General features: G+C 37.9%; 1 protein-coding gene across 1 annotated transcript in view; it reads left to right on the top strand.

The window, feature by feature from the left end:
- Positions 1 to 20,249, top strand: part of LOC139740418 (dmX-like protein 2) — a 150,289-nt gene that overhangs the window by 67,520 nt on the left and 62,520 nt on the right. The window contains exons 4-5 of the mRNA XM_071651009.1: positions 635 to 716; positions 6,473 to 6,623. Of these exons, the coding sequence (XP_071507110.1) occupies positions 635 to 716; positions 6,473 to 6,623 (233 nt within the window). The remainder of the gene's footprint in view (positions 1 to 634; positions 717 to 6,472; positions 6,624 to 20,249) is intronic.

Raw genomic sequence — 20,249 nt, 5'->3', positions numbered from 1 at the left:
ATTATTATCATTGTCACCATTGAAATATGAAGGGGAATGACTTGTGTAACAAAGCAAATGACTATTGCTACTGCTACTACTACTATATGAGCATCATTATACTATCATCTCATTGTTTTGGCATCTGTCATGATTACCATCAATGCCAGTATATCCCGAACATTCAAGGTGAAGATATGCTGTCATGACAAGAAATACTCCAAGAAGAAATGCCAAAATTCTTCTAAATGGCATATTTTACAAAATTGAATCTCATACATTATAAGACCATGTGGCTCATCCCAAAATAGCTACCCTACCACACATTGTATGAACACTTGTTTAAAATTGCCAACAAGATGGCATTATATTTTGATGTATTATGTCTTTACATGTGACAAAAAAGCTTATTTGCAAATTTGTCAGCCAAATCTATTTTGACACAAACTATTTATCAGATTGAATGGCTTTACCTTCTTCATTGTATGACTGCAATCATGCACATCAATGAAAGAAGTGAAAGTCTGCAAAAATCCATGATGGGATGATCCCCTAAGACTCCACTTTATACCGCTCCTTTGTTTTGATCTCTGTGGATTTGTGTTAATATCGGTGCATTTCTCGTGTCTCTCTCTCTTTCTCTGGGTCAATCCAGCATAAGCTGGAGTATCAGTGGCAACAGACAGGAAGCTTCAAGATCGACTCGCTGGTCAGCAACCTCTCCTGGAACCAAGATGGTAAGCCCCTGGACAGCTACCTTCCAGGCCTATAGTTTTTGCCTTGGCTTTCCTCTGTCCCTGGTATTGTACATGATGCTCAATCCCGTGCCCTAAAATGTGAACTTCCTCTTTGACATGTTGATGTTTTTTTTCTTCCTTTTTATTTTGTGAACTTCAGTCAACTTTTTATCTTTGTTCCCTGTTGTTGAACTCAGAGTTGAATCTCATAGATTACATGAGTTATTAGTGGAAAATGAGCAAAGAAAATGGGATTCCATCAGGATTCAAGCCCAAGACATCTGGAAGCTAGCCCGGTGCTCTACCAACTGAGCTATAGAAAGCCTAGTTCAGTGTTCGTCCCAGAAACCCTTAATTCTCAATGCCCGAAAGGTCAGAAACAAACTTTGGCAGAATCAAGCCAAAGTCAGTGTTTCCTAGATGTGCTGTTTTCTTGTACATCTAGGATACATCCATCTCAATCGATCTCATTTAGATATTCAATTGAAAAGTAGAGAAAACCACAATGTCCTCATTTTACTTTGCCTTTTAAAGTTTTCATCAGTATGAGATTAAAAACGCAATAGCTCTCCATCTTGCTCCTTATTATACTGGTCTAGACTTGATACCCCATAGGGCATAGTAAGCAGTGTGCTCAATTAAGTTTTTCTGACATATTTGGCTACTTGAAAGGTTAAAACATGTTTTATGCATCTCTCTTAATGTGAGGCTGGCAGTAATGATATTGAGCTGTTTTCTTTGGTTTTATGTGTTTGGATGGGCAAGACGTCATGTCTGATACTCTGGCTAATTTCCCTCTTTTTAGGAACTGTTTAAGGTTTATTTTGCCAATAACAGTTTAATCTGTAATCTGAGCTTTTCTTGTATTTTTTTAAAATTCTATAATAGATAAAAGACACCACTGAAACATACACTCAAGTTCAAAAATCCAAAGTTGTAATATTTCTAGAGAGGGAAGAAAAGTTGGGGTAAAAAGTAGAACGACTCTTTGATGACATTACGAGAGTAACATTTCTCTACAGGCAAGCATTGCTATTATCTATAGTGGAGGAGTATGATATCCTGTCACTGTCCCAGGCTTTGTCGTCTGGCCACCATCCAGGGTTTCATTTACCCCTGTCAATACTACTACTCCTCCCCCTCCTTTCCTTCTCTGTAGTGATGGCCCATTATCATCCAACTTAGCCATAATTCGTGGTTGTAGAATTCAGGACACTTCTGCAGGTCAAACTGTACATCTCATTCCTGTCTCCTACTCTCACTGCCTATGGAAAGAGCTGGAGTGGGCTAAAGTACAGTCAACCCTACTCGTAGAATGCCAGAGGTGCATATCTGTCACACACACATTCTAGTACATACTCTTTGATGCATTGTGCAGTGCCTAGATCCAGAGAACCAATGCGCAAGGTTTGACGTGAAATGAGTCAAGTCTGCGAGAGTCATCCATCGCAGACCTCCTTAGTAGGGACGTTGCACTGCCAGCGAAAAAGCTAGGTCTTTTCTCACGTTCAGGACCTTTCTCGAAAGTGTCTAGGCAGCCACCTGAAAATTCAGTATTGCACAGATGTTGGTAAGCAACTGCTTGAAAATTCAGTAAAATGCCCACAAAACAGTCAAGAGTAAAGCCTCAATGTGCCATACAACTAATACCTATAGTGATCAGAACCAAAGTAGGGCTTAGCCATTGCAATGTATTTATAGCCTGTCAATTGAATTTCAAAATGCTGCTTGTGACAACGAGCACTTTAAAGTTGTGTTACTCTTTCAACTTAACTTTAAACACCTCATTTGAACTCATCCCTCATATGATAGTCCCGTTCATCAGAAATGTAAAATGTTAATGCTCCCTAATTAGAGGAAGAAAAAGTCCTGGCATCCAGGTTAGTGCCCTTGATGATGTTCAATAACTTCGTGTCACTGGTAGAAATAGTTGATTGATCAAAGTATTTTGACAGAGTTACCAAGACACCAGTCAACTTCAGATAGGCATACTACAACAGTTATTATTCATAACAACAACAGCAACTGATGCCCAGCCTACTTCACCAGGATTTCTTTACAAGCTTTCTTGAGTCAATGTATTCCTCTCAAACTCACTGATTTTCATTACTGTCAAATCAGAGAATTTTGATCTATAAATGTGTTGAATTTGAGGAGTTGTTATGGCTCTGTTGATGAGACCTAGGACTCCCAATCGTGATGGCCCTGATGATTTTAGTTGGTGAGGTGAAGCAATTTATCCTCATCCTCGTTCCCTAGTCTTTTGGTGGGGACATTTAGTCAGTCTCGTAGCTTGCTCACAAAGATAAATTAGTACTTCCCTTGTTACTATGTTTAATAACTCTAAACAGTTAGTGTTAGTAACATTAATTCATGTAAGCATTTCTCTGTGATAAATTTGTTTGAACAGTTTTTAGAGCCTTATGCAAAGACTTGATTATCTTTCATCACCATTGAATATATATGTCAATCATGTAAGATTTCTATTTTGCTTGGAGTCCAATCTGTGTTGCTGAGATTTCTTGCCATATAGAACATATTATCCAGGCAGTGGATGGAGTTCACCTTCATAGACACGTGGGTTGAGTGAATGCAGCAATGTTAGTAGAACACATCATTGAGAGTTTGAGGAAAATCAGACAATACGTTCAAAAGTTGTGAATTTTTGAAGTTTCTGCTCACTCAATGCTGGATGAGAAGACTACTATAGCTTGTGATGTCACATGTGTACAATGATATAAAGAAAGAATAAAGAAAATTCAACATATTTTCACTTTTCTCGCATAACAAAAGAACACTCGACTTCTCTCTGTCAGAAGGCAAGGGAAATAATATTACCCTTAACATTTGTCAATAACAAGTCGAAGAAATGTGCACTTTATTCAAAAAATGAAGTTTTGTGAAATTCTCTTTTTATTTTCTTTATATCGTTGTATGTATATGGCATCATACACTGTACTAGTCTTCTTATCCAGCAGTGACTGCGCAGATACTTTAAAAATTCATAACTTTTGAACGGATTGCCGATTTTCCCCTAACTTTCACATGTGTTCTACTTATATTGTTGCATTCACTCAATCCACATGTTGTGTTGATGAAGGTGAACTTGTTCTTTGATGCTGCATTTTGCATTCCAAGCAAGATTATAAGTTAAAATGTGTTTTCTGTCATCTCACAAGAGTGAAAGCCCTCAGAAGATACACATAACTTATACTGGATTTAATTCACAAAAGTAGCTTTAATATATTCTATGGATTACACAAATTTTGACTTACCGTAGTAAATGTGCATGATACATGTTATGCCAACAGAATGAATGCACACTAAAATGTGCATGTGCAGGGTGTGCCTACCTCGCACATGTCATACTCCACGGACTGGATTTCAACTGTGGATTTCACTTGGAAACTGCCTGTGTGAATTTGGGTTAATATGTCTAAAGAAAAGGACACATGTTGATACAAGTTTTTCATGTTGAGCCTGATTTAGATTCAGTTCATATCAGAAGTAGATAGGTTCAGTGCAAAATAGAATCAAAACTATAAGATTCATAACTTCCTGAGACAATGTAAGCAGATCTTGCATGAAAATCCACCTGTTGTGTCGTGTTCAGTCAGTTTCTGTGTGTGTGTGTGTGTGTGTGTGACAACAAATGAGATGGAAGAAACAGCATTTAAGTTTTACCTTAAAGGCACTGTCTAACAATATTGCCAAATAAAAAAAGAAGAAGAAGATTTCGAAGATGTGTCGTCTTTTGTGATACTGGTGTTTCTTGTTTTATGGAATATGAAACTGTGAAAAAGATTGCAGTAAACTTGTGATGTACAGTGTATGCTTCATAAAAATAAATATCTGTGCATGGGAAGATGAACCATACTCGGTATTTCCCCAAAACAGTAGTATTGAAATAAACCATAATGGAAAAAAGTTCATGGAATAGTGATATTTGTTCATTTTGATGATTTAGTTGTGACAACAAACTTTTCATAACTGTCACATGCCTTTATTTGTTTGAAATATTTGCTCATCATTCAGTTTAATGCGCAAAGTTCAGCAATTGTTTCAAAGTCAATCCACTGCAAAATAAAACAGTACCTTTAACCGGTCTTTTCCTGTCACACAGAATTGATCTTTAATTATTTGATGTGCCCTTTCAAGCAACCCATCTTTGAAGCCCCCTCAAACCACAGTGAAATTGAGGAATCAATCAATTTCAGATGCAATACGAAGCAAATACATGTCGTAAAGATTACATTACCAGTGACTTTTTTTTATATTCCACAACTGCAGTGACTGAGATTCATGTACATTATTGAAAATGTTCTTTTTTCAGTTCACTTTGCTTTCTACATTACGACCCAGTTAACCTTTTGTGTATGTGTTTTCATTCGCAATCCAGCAATATCATTATGCTTTCACCTCTTTTTACCACTGACAAATACATTTTGACATTTATGACTGAACATTTAATGCTGAAAGACGAGTAGGCTAACATCAAGATCTCATTTTGTTTGAGATCGCAAATTGATGATCACCAATCCCTTGCTAGTCTGTTAAACCAACTACATGGAAATCCATCAAATATTATACCCACAATCAGTAGAAATTTTGCCAATAATATATCAGTGATACACTTGCTGGGGGGGGGGGGGTATCTCTAGTGTTTTGTCAGTGATTGTTACTGAATACAAAAATTTATTCTCAGCCACTCAGACAAAAGTGTTACAGTAGCTTGAAACAGTTGTTAGTGATGAACAATTTTCATGAAATGCCACCCATTTCTGTGTGTAGTTGTAGGAAACCACCAAATGTAAAAGTAGCTCTTCTTTTTATTCCCAGAATTGTTTCAAATGTTTGTGAGAATGCATGTAGCATACAGATATATAACAGCTTGTATCATACGTGTAGCAGTGGAAAAAGAATTGTGCCAAGACACACAACTTTTTTTTTCTTTGAGATGCTTGATGTACCCATGAACTTTGTACACGATCCATCACTCTTCAGGTTCCCTGAACACAGTGGTCTTGCAGATAAGATCATACATGTTTTATTCCTTCTACGTAAATCAAAACACAATCTCTGCAGACAATCTACTTTCCATACTGTCTGTCTACGTCAGTAGTTCTTCAAGGAAGCTGGTGGCAGCAGTAAAAAAAAAAGAAAGAAAATATTTACAATGTATGTGATTATTAATGATCCACAATACTTTACAAACAACCTGAAAATGCCAACCACCTGTGGTCTGGTCTGATGAGTAGCACTTTTCAGCAGATGACATCATCTAAGCTTATTGCGCTATATGAACAGAAAAATACCTCATTGGACATGGTATACTGCTTGATTAATCATTCATGAAATTTTATCAATTGGTTCGATTTTTGACAGATATGAGGGAGAAGGGTTTCTCAGACTTTTGTGGCAAGAGAATATTTGTTGAACCTACCTGTATTTGTGTTACTCAAAGCTCTGTCAGGGGAATGATAAAAAGATGTAAACACTTCCATGAAAAATACAAAAAAAAGCATCTCCTTTGTTCCCTAGTGATATAATAGAAGGCATTTGCCATGTCATGTGAATTCAACATGTCTGATGAAACATTTGTTGTGTTCTCCATACTTGTGAAGTGATCCCCTCATAATTTATAGCAGGGTGGCACCCTTGTCTTAAAAAAGGAAGGCTGTTTTTCAGAATGTGAATAGTATTCTAGAGTCTTGGTTTCAACAATTTGTTCTGCATTTTATTTTTCGATGACTCAGGAACGAGACTATTGACCGGCAGCAATGCCATCCAGCTGTGGGCATGTGAGAAGGTGGTCACCATCGAAGTGAGTGAGGCTGGGGAGGAAACTAACAAACCATCAGATGAACCCATCCCTGGCTACGTCTGGCAATGTGTATGGCAGTGCAAGTAAGTTTTTGTCATAATGCACAACTTCTTCTTTTTTTGTGTTTCTCCATTTAAAGTCTGGTGATTCTCTTGCAGAAAAAGGAAAAAAAAAATCCACAACAAATAATCGTGTAAAGCTGTTTTATCACAAGAAGTACATAAGAGTGTGGCCATCATTTTTATGCCTCCACCACGAAGTGGTGCCGGAGGCATTATGTTTTCGGGTTGTCCGTCCGTCCCGTCCGTCCGTCCGTCCATAATGAATTTTGTGGACAGCGTAACTAAAAAACCTTTTGAGGAATCCTAATGAAACTTGGCATGTATGTGTATTAGGGGTTGAAGTTGTGCCTGTCAACTTTTGGGTGCACATGCTCAAGGTCAAAGGTCAAAAGGTCAAGGTTAAATGCTTAGAATTTCACTATTTCCCCTATATCTATGCAATGCCTGAAGATATTTTCTTGACACTTAGTTTATACATGTATTTCCCAATTACAATTTTCTGGTGAAAGTTTGGGGTCATGAGTTCAAAGGTCAGAGGTCAAAAGGTCAAGTAAAAAGTTCAAATTTCACTTTTTTTCTCTGTATCTTGGAAATTGTTCAAGGTATCTTCATGGAACATATATATACATGTACTGACTGGCAGTGGTTATCTAGGGAATTTGGGGTTCATGGGGTCAAAGGTGAGGAGTCAAAGGTCAAGGGCAATACTTCAAAATTTTACTATTTCCCTTATATTTGTGCAATGCCAGCAGGATTATTTTTTTAAAACCTGGTTATGCATGTATAACCCAATAGAGATTCTCTGTGGTTTTTTGGGTTTTTATACCCCCGCCAAACGAAGTTTGAAGGGGGTATATAGGAATCAGCGGACGGTCGGGCGGTCGGTCGGGCGGTCGGGCGGTCGGTCCGTTGCAAATCTTGCGTCGCGAACTACTTCCTCAGTTTTCAACCGATTCCCATAAAACTTGGCACAGATTTGTGCCTTGGGTTGTAGATGTGCAAGACGTATTTTTTGACAGTACCCAAAAGTACGTTGCCATGGTAACGGCATATTATGGGCAAAAATGGGTACAAATCTTGCGTCGCGAACTCCTCCCACAGTTTTTGATCAATTTTTATGAAATTAGGTACAGATGTTCATCTGAATATGTTAATGTGCAAGACACATATTTCCGCAGTGGCAAAAAGTGCGTTGCCATGGTAACGGCATGTTATTGGTAAAATATAGGGCAAAATGCTTCATGGCAAAACTGCTTCATCAGTGTTCTTCCAATTCTTATGGAATTCATATTGAATGTTTGTCTTAGGATATAGGTCAGCATGACACATTTCTTGACAGTGACAAAAAGTATGTTGCCATGGCAACAGCTCACATATTATGAGCCAAAATGATGGAAAATTTTGTGTTGCAAACTACTTCCTCAGTTTTTGCCCAATTTCCATGAAACTTGGTACAGATGTGTGCCTTTGGTTGTAGATGTGCAAGACGCATTTTTTGACAGTACCCAAAAGTACGTTGCCATGGTAACGGCATATTAATGGCAGAAGATCAAGGAAAGATCTTGCGGATTTAACTACTTCCTCAGTTTTTTGACCAAAGCTTATGAAATGTGGCACACACCTTGATCTTGGTGGGAAGATGTGGAAGACATATTTTTTGGACGTGTTGGAAGCTGTGTTGCCATGGTAACGGCATATAAATGGCAGAAGATCAAGGAAAGATCTTGCGGATTGAACTACTTCCTCTGTATTTGACTGAAGCTCATGAAATGTGGCACACACATTGGTCTTGGTGGGAAGATGTGCAAGACATATTTTTTGGACGTGTCGGAAGCTGCGTTGCCATGGTAACGGCATATTAATGGCAGAAGATCAAGGAAATATCTTGTGGATTGAACTACTTCCTCAGTTTTTGACAAAAGCTTATGAAATGTGGCACACACATTGTCTTGGTGGGAAGATGTGCAAGACATATTTTTCGGACGTGTCGGAAGCTGCGTTGCCATGGTAACGGCATTTAAATGGCAGAAGATCAAGGAAAGATCATTCCTTGGGTAAGACTGTCGTCACGGGGCGGGGGTATTAATCACCTTCAGTGATATTTCTAGTTTTGCCAAGAAGGTCAAAGGTCAAAAGGTCAAAGATCAAGTGAAAGTGCTGAACTAACTTCTTTCTCCGTATTTCGGAAGTGGCTCAAGTTATCTTGAAACTTAGTACATATTTATGTATGTTCTGCCTGACAGTGATTCTCTTATGAATATTAGGGTCAAAGACCAGATGAAAATGGTAACAATATACTGTTCAATACAGAAATTGCACTTTTTCTCCATACCTTGAAAATTACTCAATGCATAAACTTATGAAAGGGTCAAAGTCAAGTTAGAGTTCTTAAATCCCCAAATACATGCTCTCCTATTCATCCAATTAAACATAGGTCAAGGAAGGTGAACATTCAACACATTGTGACCAACATGTCATTTTAATATTTTGCCAATTTTGTGAAAATGTAATCACACATTGTTCATATGTACTATAGACCTATTAGGAGAATCATGCATTATGGCGGAGGCATCTGTACCAGTCGCCATAGCGACATTTCTAATTTTAAACCTAGTATCAACATGATGACACAAATCTAATTTTGTAGTCATATTTAACTGACAAGTTGTAATATACAAACAAAAAATGTTTCCTTGAAATGATTGTATGCATTAATGATTAAAAGACTAATCAGGACAGTCATGCCCCAGTCTAGCATTACTGTCACCAACATTGATGTGAGTGATATGATAATTGGTGATTATAGCCTAGACCAAACCATGCATTTGATATATTTGCTGTGCTGCAGACTGTACTTGATGTGGTTCCACAGCTGTGTCAAAATAGAAACTCTGGAATCATTTCATTTCCATTTTCAATTTTCCCCGTAGGCTCATGGAGATAAAAATGCGTCCAAACTGTCCAGATTTAGGAAGACTGTATACGTAATGAATTTCCTAGTGGTTTTACATTTGCAAATTTTGCAAAATTTACAAAGTGGCAGAATGATGCCTCCCACACAATAACTGCAATATAACATCTCCATGGCGGAGAATTGTTATCATTGCTGCTGGAAATGGGATGCTACTTATTTTTAGTTCCACATCAATGGTTCTTGATTGCGAATTTGGCCTTTCACAGACTTGTCTTACAAGTCCTGATTCACAGAATATTATGCTCACAAAATATTTATGGCATAGACAGTTATCTGCAATGTCCATTATATGTGTGAAGGGATGGTATAGTACTGGTTGAGATTAGGATTGAGCATTAAACTTTTTGCGAGATACTATGAAACCACTTATGAAATGTTACAGAGCATACAATTTTAAGAGGAATTTGTAGTTTATTTGATGAAAATCTGTTTTGAAATGCTGAGATATTAAAAAGCAGAGTAGAACAAAGTGATCCTAATAAAAGGTGGGTCCCACCTTTTATCATGACCCCTTTGTTTTGGATATCTCAGCCACTTCAAACCCAGTTTTCATCAAATATAAACTTTGAATCCCTCTTATAACTTCATTTTTTTCCGTTCTTAGAACTACATTTTCTTTCATATTTCATAAGAGGTTTCTCATAAATCTCACAAATAAGTTGAAAACCTGAAGCCCCATCTCAACCAAAACTATACCATCCCTTTTAATGATGGTGTAATCAGTGAACTGAATGTATATTAAAGGTGCGTAGACCAGGGCCCCGTCTTATAAAGACTTGTGATTGATTTAAATCAATCACAACTTTACGATTGAATGCCAATCCATCTTATAAAAAAGTTATAATTGAAATTAAGACGGAGAACTGCAATCAATCAATCAATCAATCAATCAATCAATCAATCAATCAATCACAGGTTGCGATTGATTGCAGCTTTCAAGAGATTTGTGATTGATTGATTTCTATCACAAGTTTTATAAGACAGGGCCCTGGTAGTTACGGGGGCGCTGTTGGATGACAGTGCCGATCACCGTTAGCATTGATACAAAGATTACCGAAGTTGAGCTGTCATCGAGAGTAAAGCGCGTAGGTGTTGCTAGGTAACGTTGCCTTCATTGTCTTCTCTGCGCATCACGCAGTCTGTAGTGATGCCACAGTGCGTGCTTCTTAGTATGACGTCACATAAGAGTTTTCTAAAGCCTGTCATCCTTAGCCAAATCATGAGCTGAACTGTGATCGAACCACTGACTACAGTGGATCAGACTTCTTTGGACTCATGGAAATGGGTCAAAGCGTAAGCGCTAGAGAGGAGTTGCTGGCATAGGTCTCTGTAGGAAACTTGCGCCGGCGTATGCATTCGACTAAACCACTGGGTCTATGTGCCTTTAATAGAACCCTGTGAATTCTTGCCATGCAGCAGTGACAAAAGAGTCCAAGTGATCGATGGAGCTAATGGGACAATTGGCTTATGATCCTCATCAATCCAAACACTATCATCATCCAAGTATTATGTACAGCTGTTTCTCAGAACTTCCTTTCACAGGTTTCCAAACACATTTCTGCTGCCATTTCGTGGTATGAGAGAGATTGTTCGTGCAACCAAAATGGTCTTTTGTCAAAGACATCAGTTTTCAATAGAGTTCTGAGTAAATATGGGGAGGGGGAGAGGTCTTTCACAGGAGAGCTGTGAAGAAAGGAAGATTATGTCATACTCCTTGAGAGAATATGATTAATTTTGTGTGGTCCTGTTTGAAATATGTGACCCACTACAACAAAAGGATCCTAAAGTCGCTGACAGGTGAGCCGAGAAAATCGAGTTTGAAATCAGATCATCAAAGTCCGTCAAAACATTCAAATTTCTGTTTTTGACTTAATTTTATAGTCTAATGTATCTCCTATCATCTGCCGAAATTTTGAAGCTAAATGATCAAAGGAAAGGGAAGAAAATAGTATTTTTGTGGGCCATGATTTTCCGACTTTCAACGGAACAGAAAGGTTAACAAAGATTTATATTTAGCGCCGCAGCCAGACTCTGCCCCTATCAACGAGGGAGTGATCTCATTGGTCAGTGCGTGGCATCTTGGTTACTGATTGGTCATACGTAGACCGCTGGCGCTAAGCTTGAATGAACATCGCAGAGGTTGCTACATTGTAGGAGCATACCTTCTATTGTCAAACGGTGAAAACTGTCTTGCTTCCCCTTGATCATGATAGCATCGGAAGGAAAACTTTGAAGGCGGTTTTCTCGACACGCTGATTTGTTAAACCACTCGACATGCTATAATAAAACCCTCCATATCTCGGCAACCGAGTAAGACATTAAAGTGGAAGAGTAAGGGAATAATGTCATGTCATTTTCAGAAAACTGTCCTTCCCCGACTTTCGGATCCTTTTGTTGCAGCGGGTCATATATGATATGGACACTGATTTGTTTTCACACATGTAAACTGTGGAGAAAGGAAGATAATTTCATACGTCTCAAGAGAATAGGATTAGCAGAATGCATGAGCAGATGAAGGGGAGGGGGAGAAGGAGGGGATGGATAGGATAGTATAGGATTGTGAACAAAACTTGAGAAGAGGAAGTAATTAACATCCTTCCTTTATCGTAGCTGCATTCCACTCCCAAATATCGGCTCTCAAGCAGAGCAGTTGCCATTCATTTCTTCCCGCAACAAGATAAGGATACCCGAAGACAGTGCATGTATTTCTATATTTCTGCAGCTCTAGCTTCAATTACCCTCAAGGATCAGAGAATGGAGGGGGTAGGACTACACGGTCTATTTGTGAAGTTGTTGAGAGAGAACTTTCAAGAATTCTCAAGGTCCCAAATGAACGTTGGCACGAGAACCTGTACTTGATAATCATATTTGCAGCTTTTCGAGCATTGTCCACGCTGACTCACGCTGATTGTAGATATCTAGCGTATGCTTGAGACAAGGATAGATTTCTAGGATTATATTTGGGCTCACCAGAATAGGTTCCGTGATAAAATAGATGTGCACTTTTCTTTTATAGCTGTTATGCCCAGGGTAGTCAATTTGAACAAACTCAAATACAGAAGAGTGATACTGAAAGGCATTTTCAGAACAGAATTCGAAATTTTGCTGTATGTATTGTTTATTCCAAGATAGCGTGTCATGCAAATGGAATCTTGGCTTTTCACATGTTTTAACTTGGGAATGGTGTAAAGAAAATGAAACAGTGCTATTCTTAAATGTATTATAGAGCTGTTGTTTGGGGCAATGTTAAAGGTATAGAATTCAGAATGTATTCTATCCAAAATAACAATTGAATGTACAGTGTACTTGAAAATACTGGTACAGTGTAGGTATGTGCGGTAGGTATTTTTAAACATACAAATCAAGCATCCATGCATGTGACATCCCATTTGGCATAGCAGTTGTCAATGATATCAGATAATGCCTTCTGCCGGGCTCTGAAACAGTGTTTGATAGCAAGAATTGAATGTGAATAAAAATAATAACAGTATGAAATGACTTTTAATAGAAAATGTCATATCATTTGATCAACATTTTTTTTTTTTTTTTTTGGCAACAAGCAAAAGAAGCCCCAGTAAAGACAAAACCTCAGGGAACATCGAACATTGTGAGGAAGATATGTAAAGAAGGAATATTAGAAAAGATTCACAGGAACATTAAATCTCAATGTTTTCAGCAACAGTTGCAAGAATTTCGTAGCAAAATTGGTAGCAGCTGTAAGCATAGTAGGGGTAATTAAAGGACAAGTTCACCTTCATAAACATAAGGATTGAGAGAATGTAGCAATATTAGTAGAACACATCATTGAAAGTTTGAGGAAAATCAGATAATCCGTTCAAAAGTTATGAATTTTTGAAGTTTTTGTGCAGTAACCGCTGGATGAGAAGACTACTGCAGTGTATGAATAACTTAGATGTCACATGCGTACAACAATATAAGGAAAATATAAAGAGAATTTCACAAAATTCCATCTTTTAAAAAAAGTACACATTCCCCTGACTCGTTACCGACAAATGTTATGGGTAATATTATTCCCCCTGCCTTTAGAAACAGGCAAGTCAAGTGCTCTTTTATAATGCGAAAAAGTGAAAATATGTTGAATTTTCTTTTACATTTTCTTTATACTGTTGTACGCATCATGACTCACAAGCTGTGGTAGTCTCCTCATCCAGCGGTTCCAACACAAAAATTTTAAAAATTCATAACTTTTGCATCGATTGTCCAATTTTCCTCAAACTTTCACTGATGTGTTCTACTAATATTGTTGCATTCTCTCAATCCTTATGTTTATGAAGGTGAACTTGTCCTTTAATTGCAGTTTGATGGTTTGATTCCTTGTGAAACAGCCTCTAGATGTTAATCTTTACCTTAGCTGTGGTGAATTAGTTAATCATTGGGATACTAAATGTAAATTATTGTGAGTATTTAAAATCATTTGCCTGTTTGAGGTGATTCTGTTGACATCTACTCCTGTGACAATTGCTACCATGAAATATCTGCACACTATTAAAGCCAAACATAATTCTACTGACAAATGAGACCCCAACCCTTCTCTCAATTCTCACGTCAAACAAAACCTAAAACCTATCACAACCCTTACCCTTTAACCCTAAGTCCTTGGAGAAAAATTTATAAGACCGGAGCAATTGTCACAGGAGCAAATGTGGCATCAGCGTTTGAGTTAGATCTTTCCATACTTGATAAACAAGAAAGCAATGTAATATTTCTGAGAAAGCAACAATACGACCAAAGCCTCTTAGTGGTGCCTTCCAAAGGACTAGTCAATGAGGATTCATCAGTGCCTAGCCAAAGGGAAATACTGCAGCTGCCAACAGATTTGAATGGGAAACCTCAAGATTGAGTGTATATTGCCTTTATATCCAGTTACCCAAATTAAGACCTCTTGGGCACAGAGGGAATCAGATTGGGATGGTAGAATTAAGTGTTTGCATGGCTGTTATGATTACTGTCATTTGGAATGGCAGTCATTATAACATGGCTGTGTAGGGCTAACTTCGTAAGATCCGGGTGCAAACAGGGTTATAAACTCAGTGAGTGCTGTGTGTGTGGGGATGGGTGGGTGTAATGTTGCATAATACTTTCCTCCATTGCATGGGAAGAAATTAATAAAGGACTATGACCAATTTGTCAAGTTGCATAAAGCTTCCTTCCTTTGTGAGGGGGAAATATATGGAGCATTTTTCATCTCAAACATACTAGACTGTATGCACAGCACACTTGAGGAATCTGTGACAGCAATAAGAGTGATGTGATATTATGGTATGACCTCAATAGGTTATGATATTTGATTCATGAAAAAATGTAATATCAACACAGGAAATATAATACGTATGTGTATATATATATATATATATATATATATATATATATATATATATATATACAATGCGAGAAGAAGAGCAATCGTGGACGTAGCTACTAGCTACGTCCACGATTGCTCTTCTTCTCGCACTGAATATAAATAATGAAGGAGCTACACTGGTGCTGTAAATGGTCGAGACCCCTTCTCGCAGTCTCTCTCTCTCTCTCTCTATATATATATATATATATATATATATGTTATCATAATTTTTATTATCATCAGCAGTAGTAGTAGTAGTACTAGTATAATCATTGTTATTAGTATCATTATTATCATTATTATTATTATTATTATTATTAAGAGGCAATTGGAAGAAATAATGGAAGACATTATTTATATGAAAATTTATGGAAATCTGAGGAATTGTCTATTGTTCCCCATTTATATCGAGAAAATGTTTGCATGGGAGAGTATTCTGTTAATAGCAACTTTCTTATGCTTTGAGATATATGTAATTTGAAATTTTATACATTCATACAGAATTATTGATGATTATCTGGATTCACCAGAGATTGCAAGGATTCAATTTCCAGTGCAGGGTGTATTATATTTTCATTTTGACACTCTTGTGCTTCTTTGGGCTTGTCGTAGGAGCCAGTAAAAAATGCAAAGGTCAGATTTTCATGCTTTGGTGCTCTCCTGTTGGATCATCACATTTTAATGGCTGCTGGGCTTTCAATAGTTGATGGAGAGATATGAAATGGCCCATTCACACACAAGAGTTAACAGATTTTGGATCACAATGGAAATATCGATGTCATTCACGACTATTCACACATGACCTCTCCCTCCCCCCTCCCCCCCAAAAAGAACTCAATCAGCTGCAAGAAAATTACTTAAAATTTCTGGACTTAGTATGCCTACAGGGACCGGAGTGTGACCCTGTGCACCCTCACCTAAGACTTATACCCCTTTCCCGCTGCCACTCTCGGTGAACCGCCGTTGGATTCCCCGGTGAAATTTTCAGTGCCGTCTTTTCACACCTACGACAATGCTCTCAGTGAATTTTGTTTGCAACTTTCCCCTAGACGTGTTTTCTTGCACCGCGGCCAATTTCAGCCGAAGTGTGTAATATGGCGTGACATTTTGCGCGCTAATTTGAACGTGATACTTTACTAGTGGTTCGTACTCGTAATTCTCTACCTCTCACAGAACTTAACTCCAAAATAGTTAATTCAACTGCAACATTCAACAGGACAAACGACACGGCGCAACACTTATTTGTATACGGCATCATATGCGTACAATACAACACGATCCAATACCATGTCAGTGTACATCACATACTAGTCGTGTGTATGTTTACATACACGCATTACGTGTGGATTAATTTTGGAGCGCGAGCCAGCTAGCGAAAAACATGTGCATGACCGGAAACAAAACATGACCTTTGACATAATCTGCATATTTCGCCCAGTGTTTCACCGCGACGACCTTTCACGCTGGGCGTTCCTCGGTGAACCACCGGTGGTTTCCCATTGAACTATCGGTGTTTACCCAAGACGCTTCTAGGGTGAAAATTGCCCAAAATTTAATCAGTGTTTCACTTAGGCTTCCCCTAGGTTTCAACTGAGTTTCGTTTCATACTGCAGGGTTACCCGGGTGCACCCGGGTGCACCCGGGGAAGATTTCCTTCAGCGGGAAAGGGGTATTTAGTCTGGCAAGTTGGGTCAGGGGGCTTAAAAAAGAAAAAATTGTGCACACACACATACACATACTATGAGAAGCAAATCATTGCGAGGGTTCTGAAAAATGAAATCAAGAAGGGCCTAGTATCACATCATGATGTAAGATGCAATAGTACTCAGTGATATTGTGTGTGTGTGTGTGTCCACAAACAAGAATTATCACTTCTTGCATCATTTTGCAAAAAATAAAAAAATAAAAAAACAACCATTTCAAATCATGTTAATTTCAGGTACTGTATATGCCATATATTTAGTGAGTCTAAATTTTTGTGAACCGGGACTTCCCGACAATTTCGTGAGTCGATAAATTCTCGATGGTGGAGTATTGTACTGAATGGAGAAATGCATACGTCTGCATCACATTCATATCAGGATCAGAGTCATTATTTTCACATGTCTTTAATTTCACAAATAGCACCTGACTTGCGAAATTCTCAAAAATAAAAACCTCGCTAAATATTTGGCGTATAGAGTAAGCTTGTATAGTGAGTGATCGCTTTAACAGCAAAAACACTCTTCCAGTACCCACTGTTTTCACCTCATAATAGAACAGTCTCTCTGATGGATGAATTGGACTCTTTGCTCAAACATGCATATATTTTATTTTTTGATCAAAATCATGAGACTCTAGATCTGGAAAAGATATGTTAGGTGACCAGACCACATTCAGAATGGGTGTGATGTGCGTAGTTTCGGTACACTCACGTATGTGCGCATTGTCTGTACACGTGGTACATCACTATACTATTTCATGATTCCTGTGCATTAGGACATGATCCATAGCAGAAATGAGTATCCCTGCTTTATAGTGTACAAAGTAGCAGAGGTGCCAAGTCTCTGTGATTCTTCACATCCTGACAAGAAAAGAGCATAAAAGCCTCCCTGATTTGGGAATAAAATCCCCTACTGAGATGTTTACAACTCAGAGAGTATTGCCCTGATAGCTCTTTTGGAACCTTGCTGATATCGATGTGTTAAGAGTGTTAACCAGCACAAATGTGGGTAAGCAATACTCTATGCATATTTATGCTGTATACTTCGTAGGGTTCATATTTTACGAGTTAGGTGCTAATTGCAAATTTAAGCAACCTGCAAAATGTGTTAACTCTGATCCCAACATAAATACAACGTGCACTTGTACATTTCTCCATCCATTTCTGTATTCCAGATTGAAAATTGAGTTAACACCTCAAGAAATTGCGGGGAAGTCCCCATTGTTGAAATATTTGACTCACTGAATATATGGCATAAACAGTACTCTGCCCTACCCAGTCCAGTTTTTAGGAAAGCAGTGGCCTTTGAAAGAGAGTTCACCTTCAGGGGAATAATAATTCCATGGAAAAAATGACATGAGATATAATATACATGTATATGCAAATTCAGGAAATTTTTATTCTTGCCAATTTGCTTTTTTAATAGTTCAAAATAGGAATGATTTGAGATATTGTCACCATGTCATGTTTTAGAAGGCTATTTTTGTGAGGTACTGTAAAAGTGGATATTTTCGCAGCAGCTGGGTAATTTTTCGCGCTTAGCCGGGTAAGATGACTTTCGCATGTTTTTAATTCTGTGGAATCAAGGGCTCAAATACTGGAACTTATGGCAAGCAAAAATATTTGTGTGCTTTTATTTTCACGTAACTAGTTTCCAGTTGGGCAAAACGCGCAAAAATCTCAACACTGCGAAAGTTTCCACTTTTGCAGTAATATATTACCATATTATTGGATGGCACAGTGATCTTCAGATTGTTATAATTGTCTCATTCTATGTTTGTACAACAGTGTATCTGTTTTCACAGTATCGATATTCGGTATACGTGCAGGGTAGATAGCAAATTTTAAGTGGCTTGTTTGCTTAATAATTGTTCTTATAAAATAAAATAAAAAACAGTGCAGGCTTTAAAGAAAAGAAAGTGTAGGGTGATATACAGGTGTAATTAATTGCTTCCCTGAAGAAAACTATTGCTAATATGCCAGTCATGATGGCTGCCGTCATTGGAATGTCGGTGTGAAGAGGTGAACAGGTAGGAGGAGAAGACAGCTAAATTACGTCGTGGGATCTAATTTCACTAAGTAAGACATTCCTTGAGAGTGCCTGAGAGTCATTCCTGTAGCAAGCTACGCACAGAGTGACTGCACATCACTTGTTGATTGCTTTCTAATCTCTCTTTTCTATTTCAGGGGGGGGGGGGGTGGGGGTGGAGGGAGAGAGATGCTGGATTATTTTGAAAACTATCTTGGAAGTCATGACAGATCCTTTGCTATTCTTAAAACCACTGCCACCTAGTGGTGATAAAAGGACCTACAGGTTTTGTGTGTATGATTTATAATGATTACACTGGGTTAGTGTGATAAGTAGGACTGTATGTCTTAATAGTTAGATCAGTCTGTGTAATGTATGAGATCTTGAGAATTTGGATTACATTTACTTGGGGGTATTAAGGTCAAGGGGCGGTAAGATCAAAGGGCAAGGTCAAAGATTGAGAGTCAGATATCAAAAACGAATTGTAATTTGTCAGATTTTATTGAAGGGCTTTTGAAACTACAGATCAAAAGCTTCTATGAAGGGTGAAACAAAACTTGACTGGCTAAGTAAGGGAAAACTACGAATTTAGACTGATTACAGACAGTGGATCAAATTGAGACCGGAAGGAAGGTTATCTGAGAAGAGTCGTCAAGTCGCTCTTGGTTTTTATCTCCTTTTTTTTTCATTATATGAACAGAGAAATGCAGGAAACTTTGACCCTGCCCTTTGACATTCATCCCGGTCATTGCATTAAGAAAAAAAATGTATATCTATTTATTTTCTACGACATATTACCGTATTTAAAGACGATCCCAGATGAAGGTATGACTGGAAAATGGCATTCTCAGCCAAAATTGTATGACCTTTGACCATGACCATTGACCTTTTTGTCCCTTTTGTATCTTTGAAGTAACTGTCTTGTTATTTTTTCCCTTCCTGCTGAGTCTGATCACTTTTGGGCAGTTCCGTTTCTCTCTGACTTTGACTAAGCCTTCACTTTACTGTTAATTGTTCTGTATTTATGAGTGTCAGCTATATTTTAAACACAGGAAATAATGGGTCATAGAAACTTCTTGCAATTTTTCACACCAGACAGGGCCATCTTAAATATATAATAATGTGGATAGTTTGGGACATAATTTTACACAAAATTACTTTAATCTGCAGGTATCATTAACCCGTTGAGGACAGTTTGATTTCACTACAACACACATTTCCCATGGACACCTGCCCGAGTATACTCGGGACTCATCCTCAATGGGTTAATATGGGAAGTTCACTGAAATTAGTCCAATACAAAAAGAAAAAAAAAATTGCAAAAGTTTTCACTTTTGCATCTGCATGGAGTGATATTTCCCTTGAATGTCTTGGTCTTCACCTTGATCTGCCCTAGAAAGCAATGAGAGGGAAGTGATGAAACATGTTCTCCCGTTTGCTGTTTGAATTGTTTGAGTAGATGAATCAGAGTGTGTCACTGCACAAGCAATGAAGACTTTCACACTTTCAACAAGAACTCAACTACTTGTTTGTTTGGAAACATCTTTTATACTACTTGAGTTTTTTGCATGTCCCTGAGC

The sequence above is a fragment of the Diadema antillarum genome, unplaced genomic scaffold (genome assembly GCF_040938485.1).
Source record: "Diadema antillarum isolate AM-2024a unplaced genomic scaffold, OU_Dant_1.0 seq00000854_RagTag, whole genome shotgun sequence".
In the NCBI taxonomy this organism is placed as follows: Eukaryota; Metazoa; Echinodermata; class Echinoidea; order Diadematoida; family Diadematidae; genus Diadema; species Diadema antillarum.
This window is presented reverse-complemented; position numbering and strand designations above follow the sequence as displayed.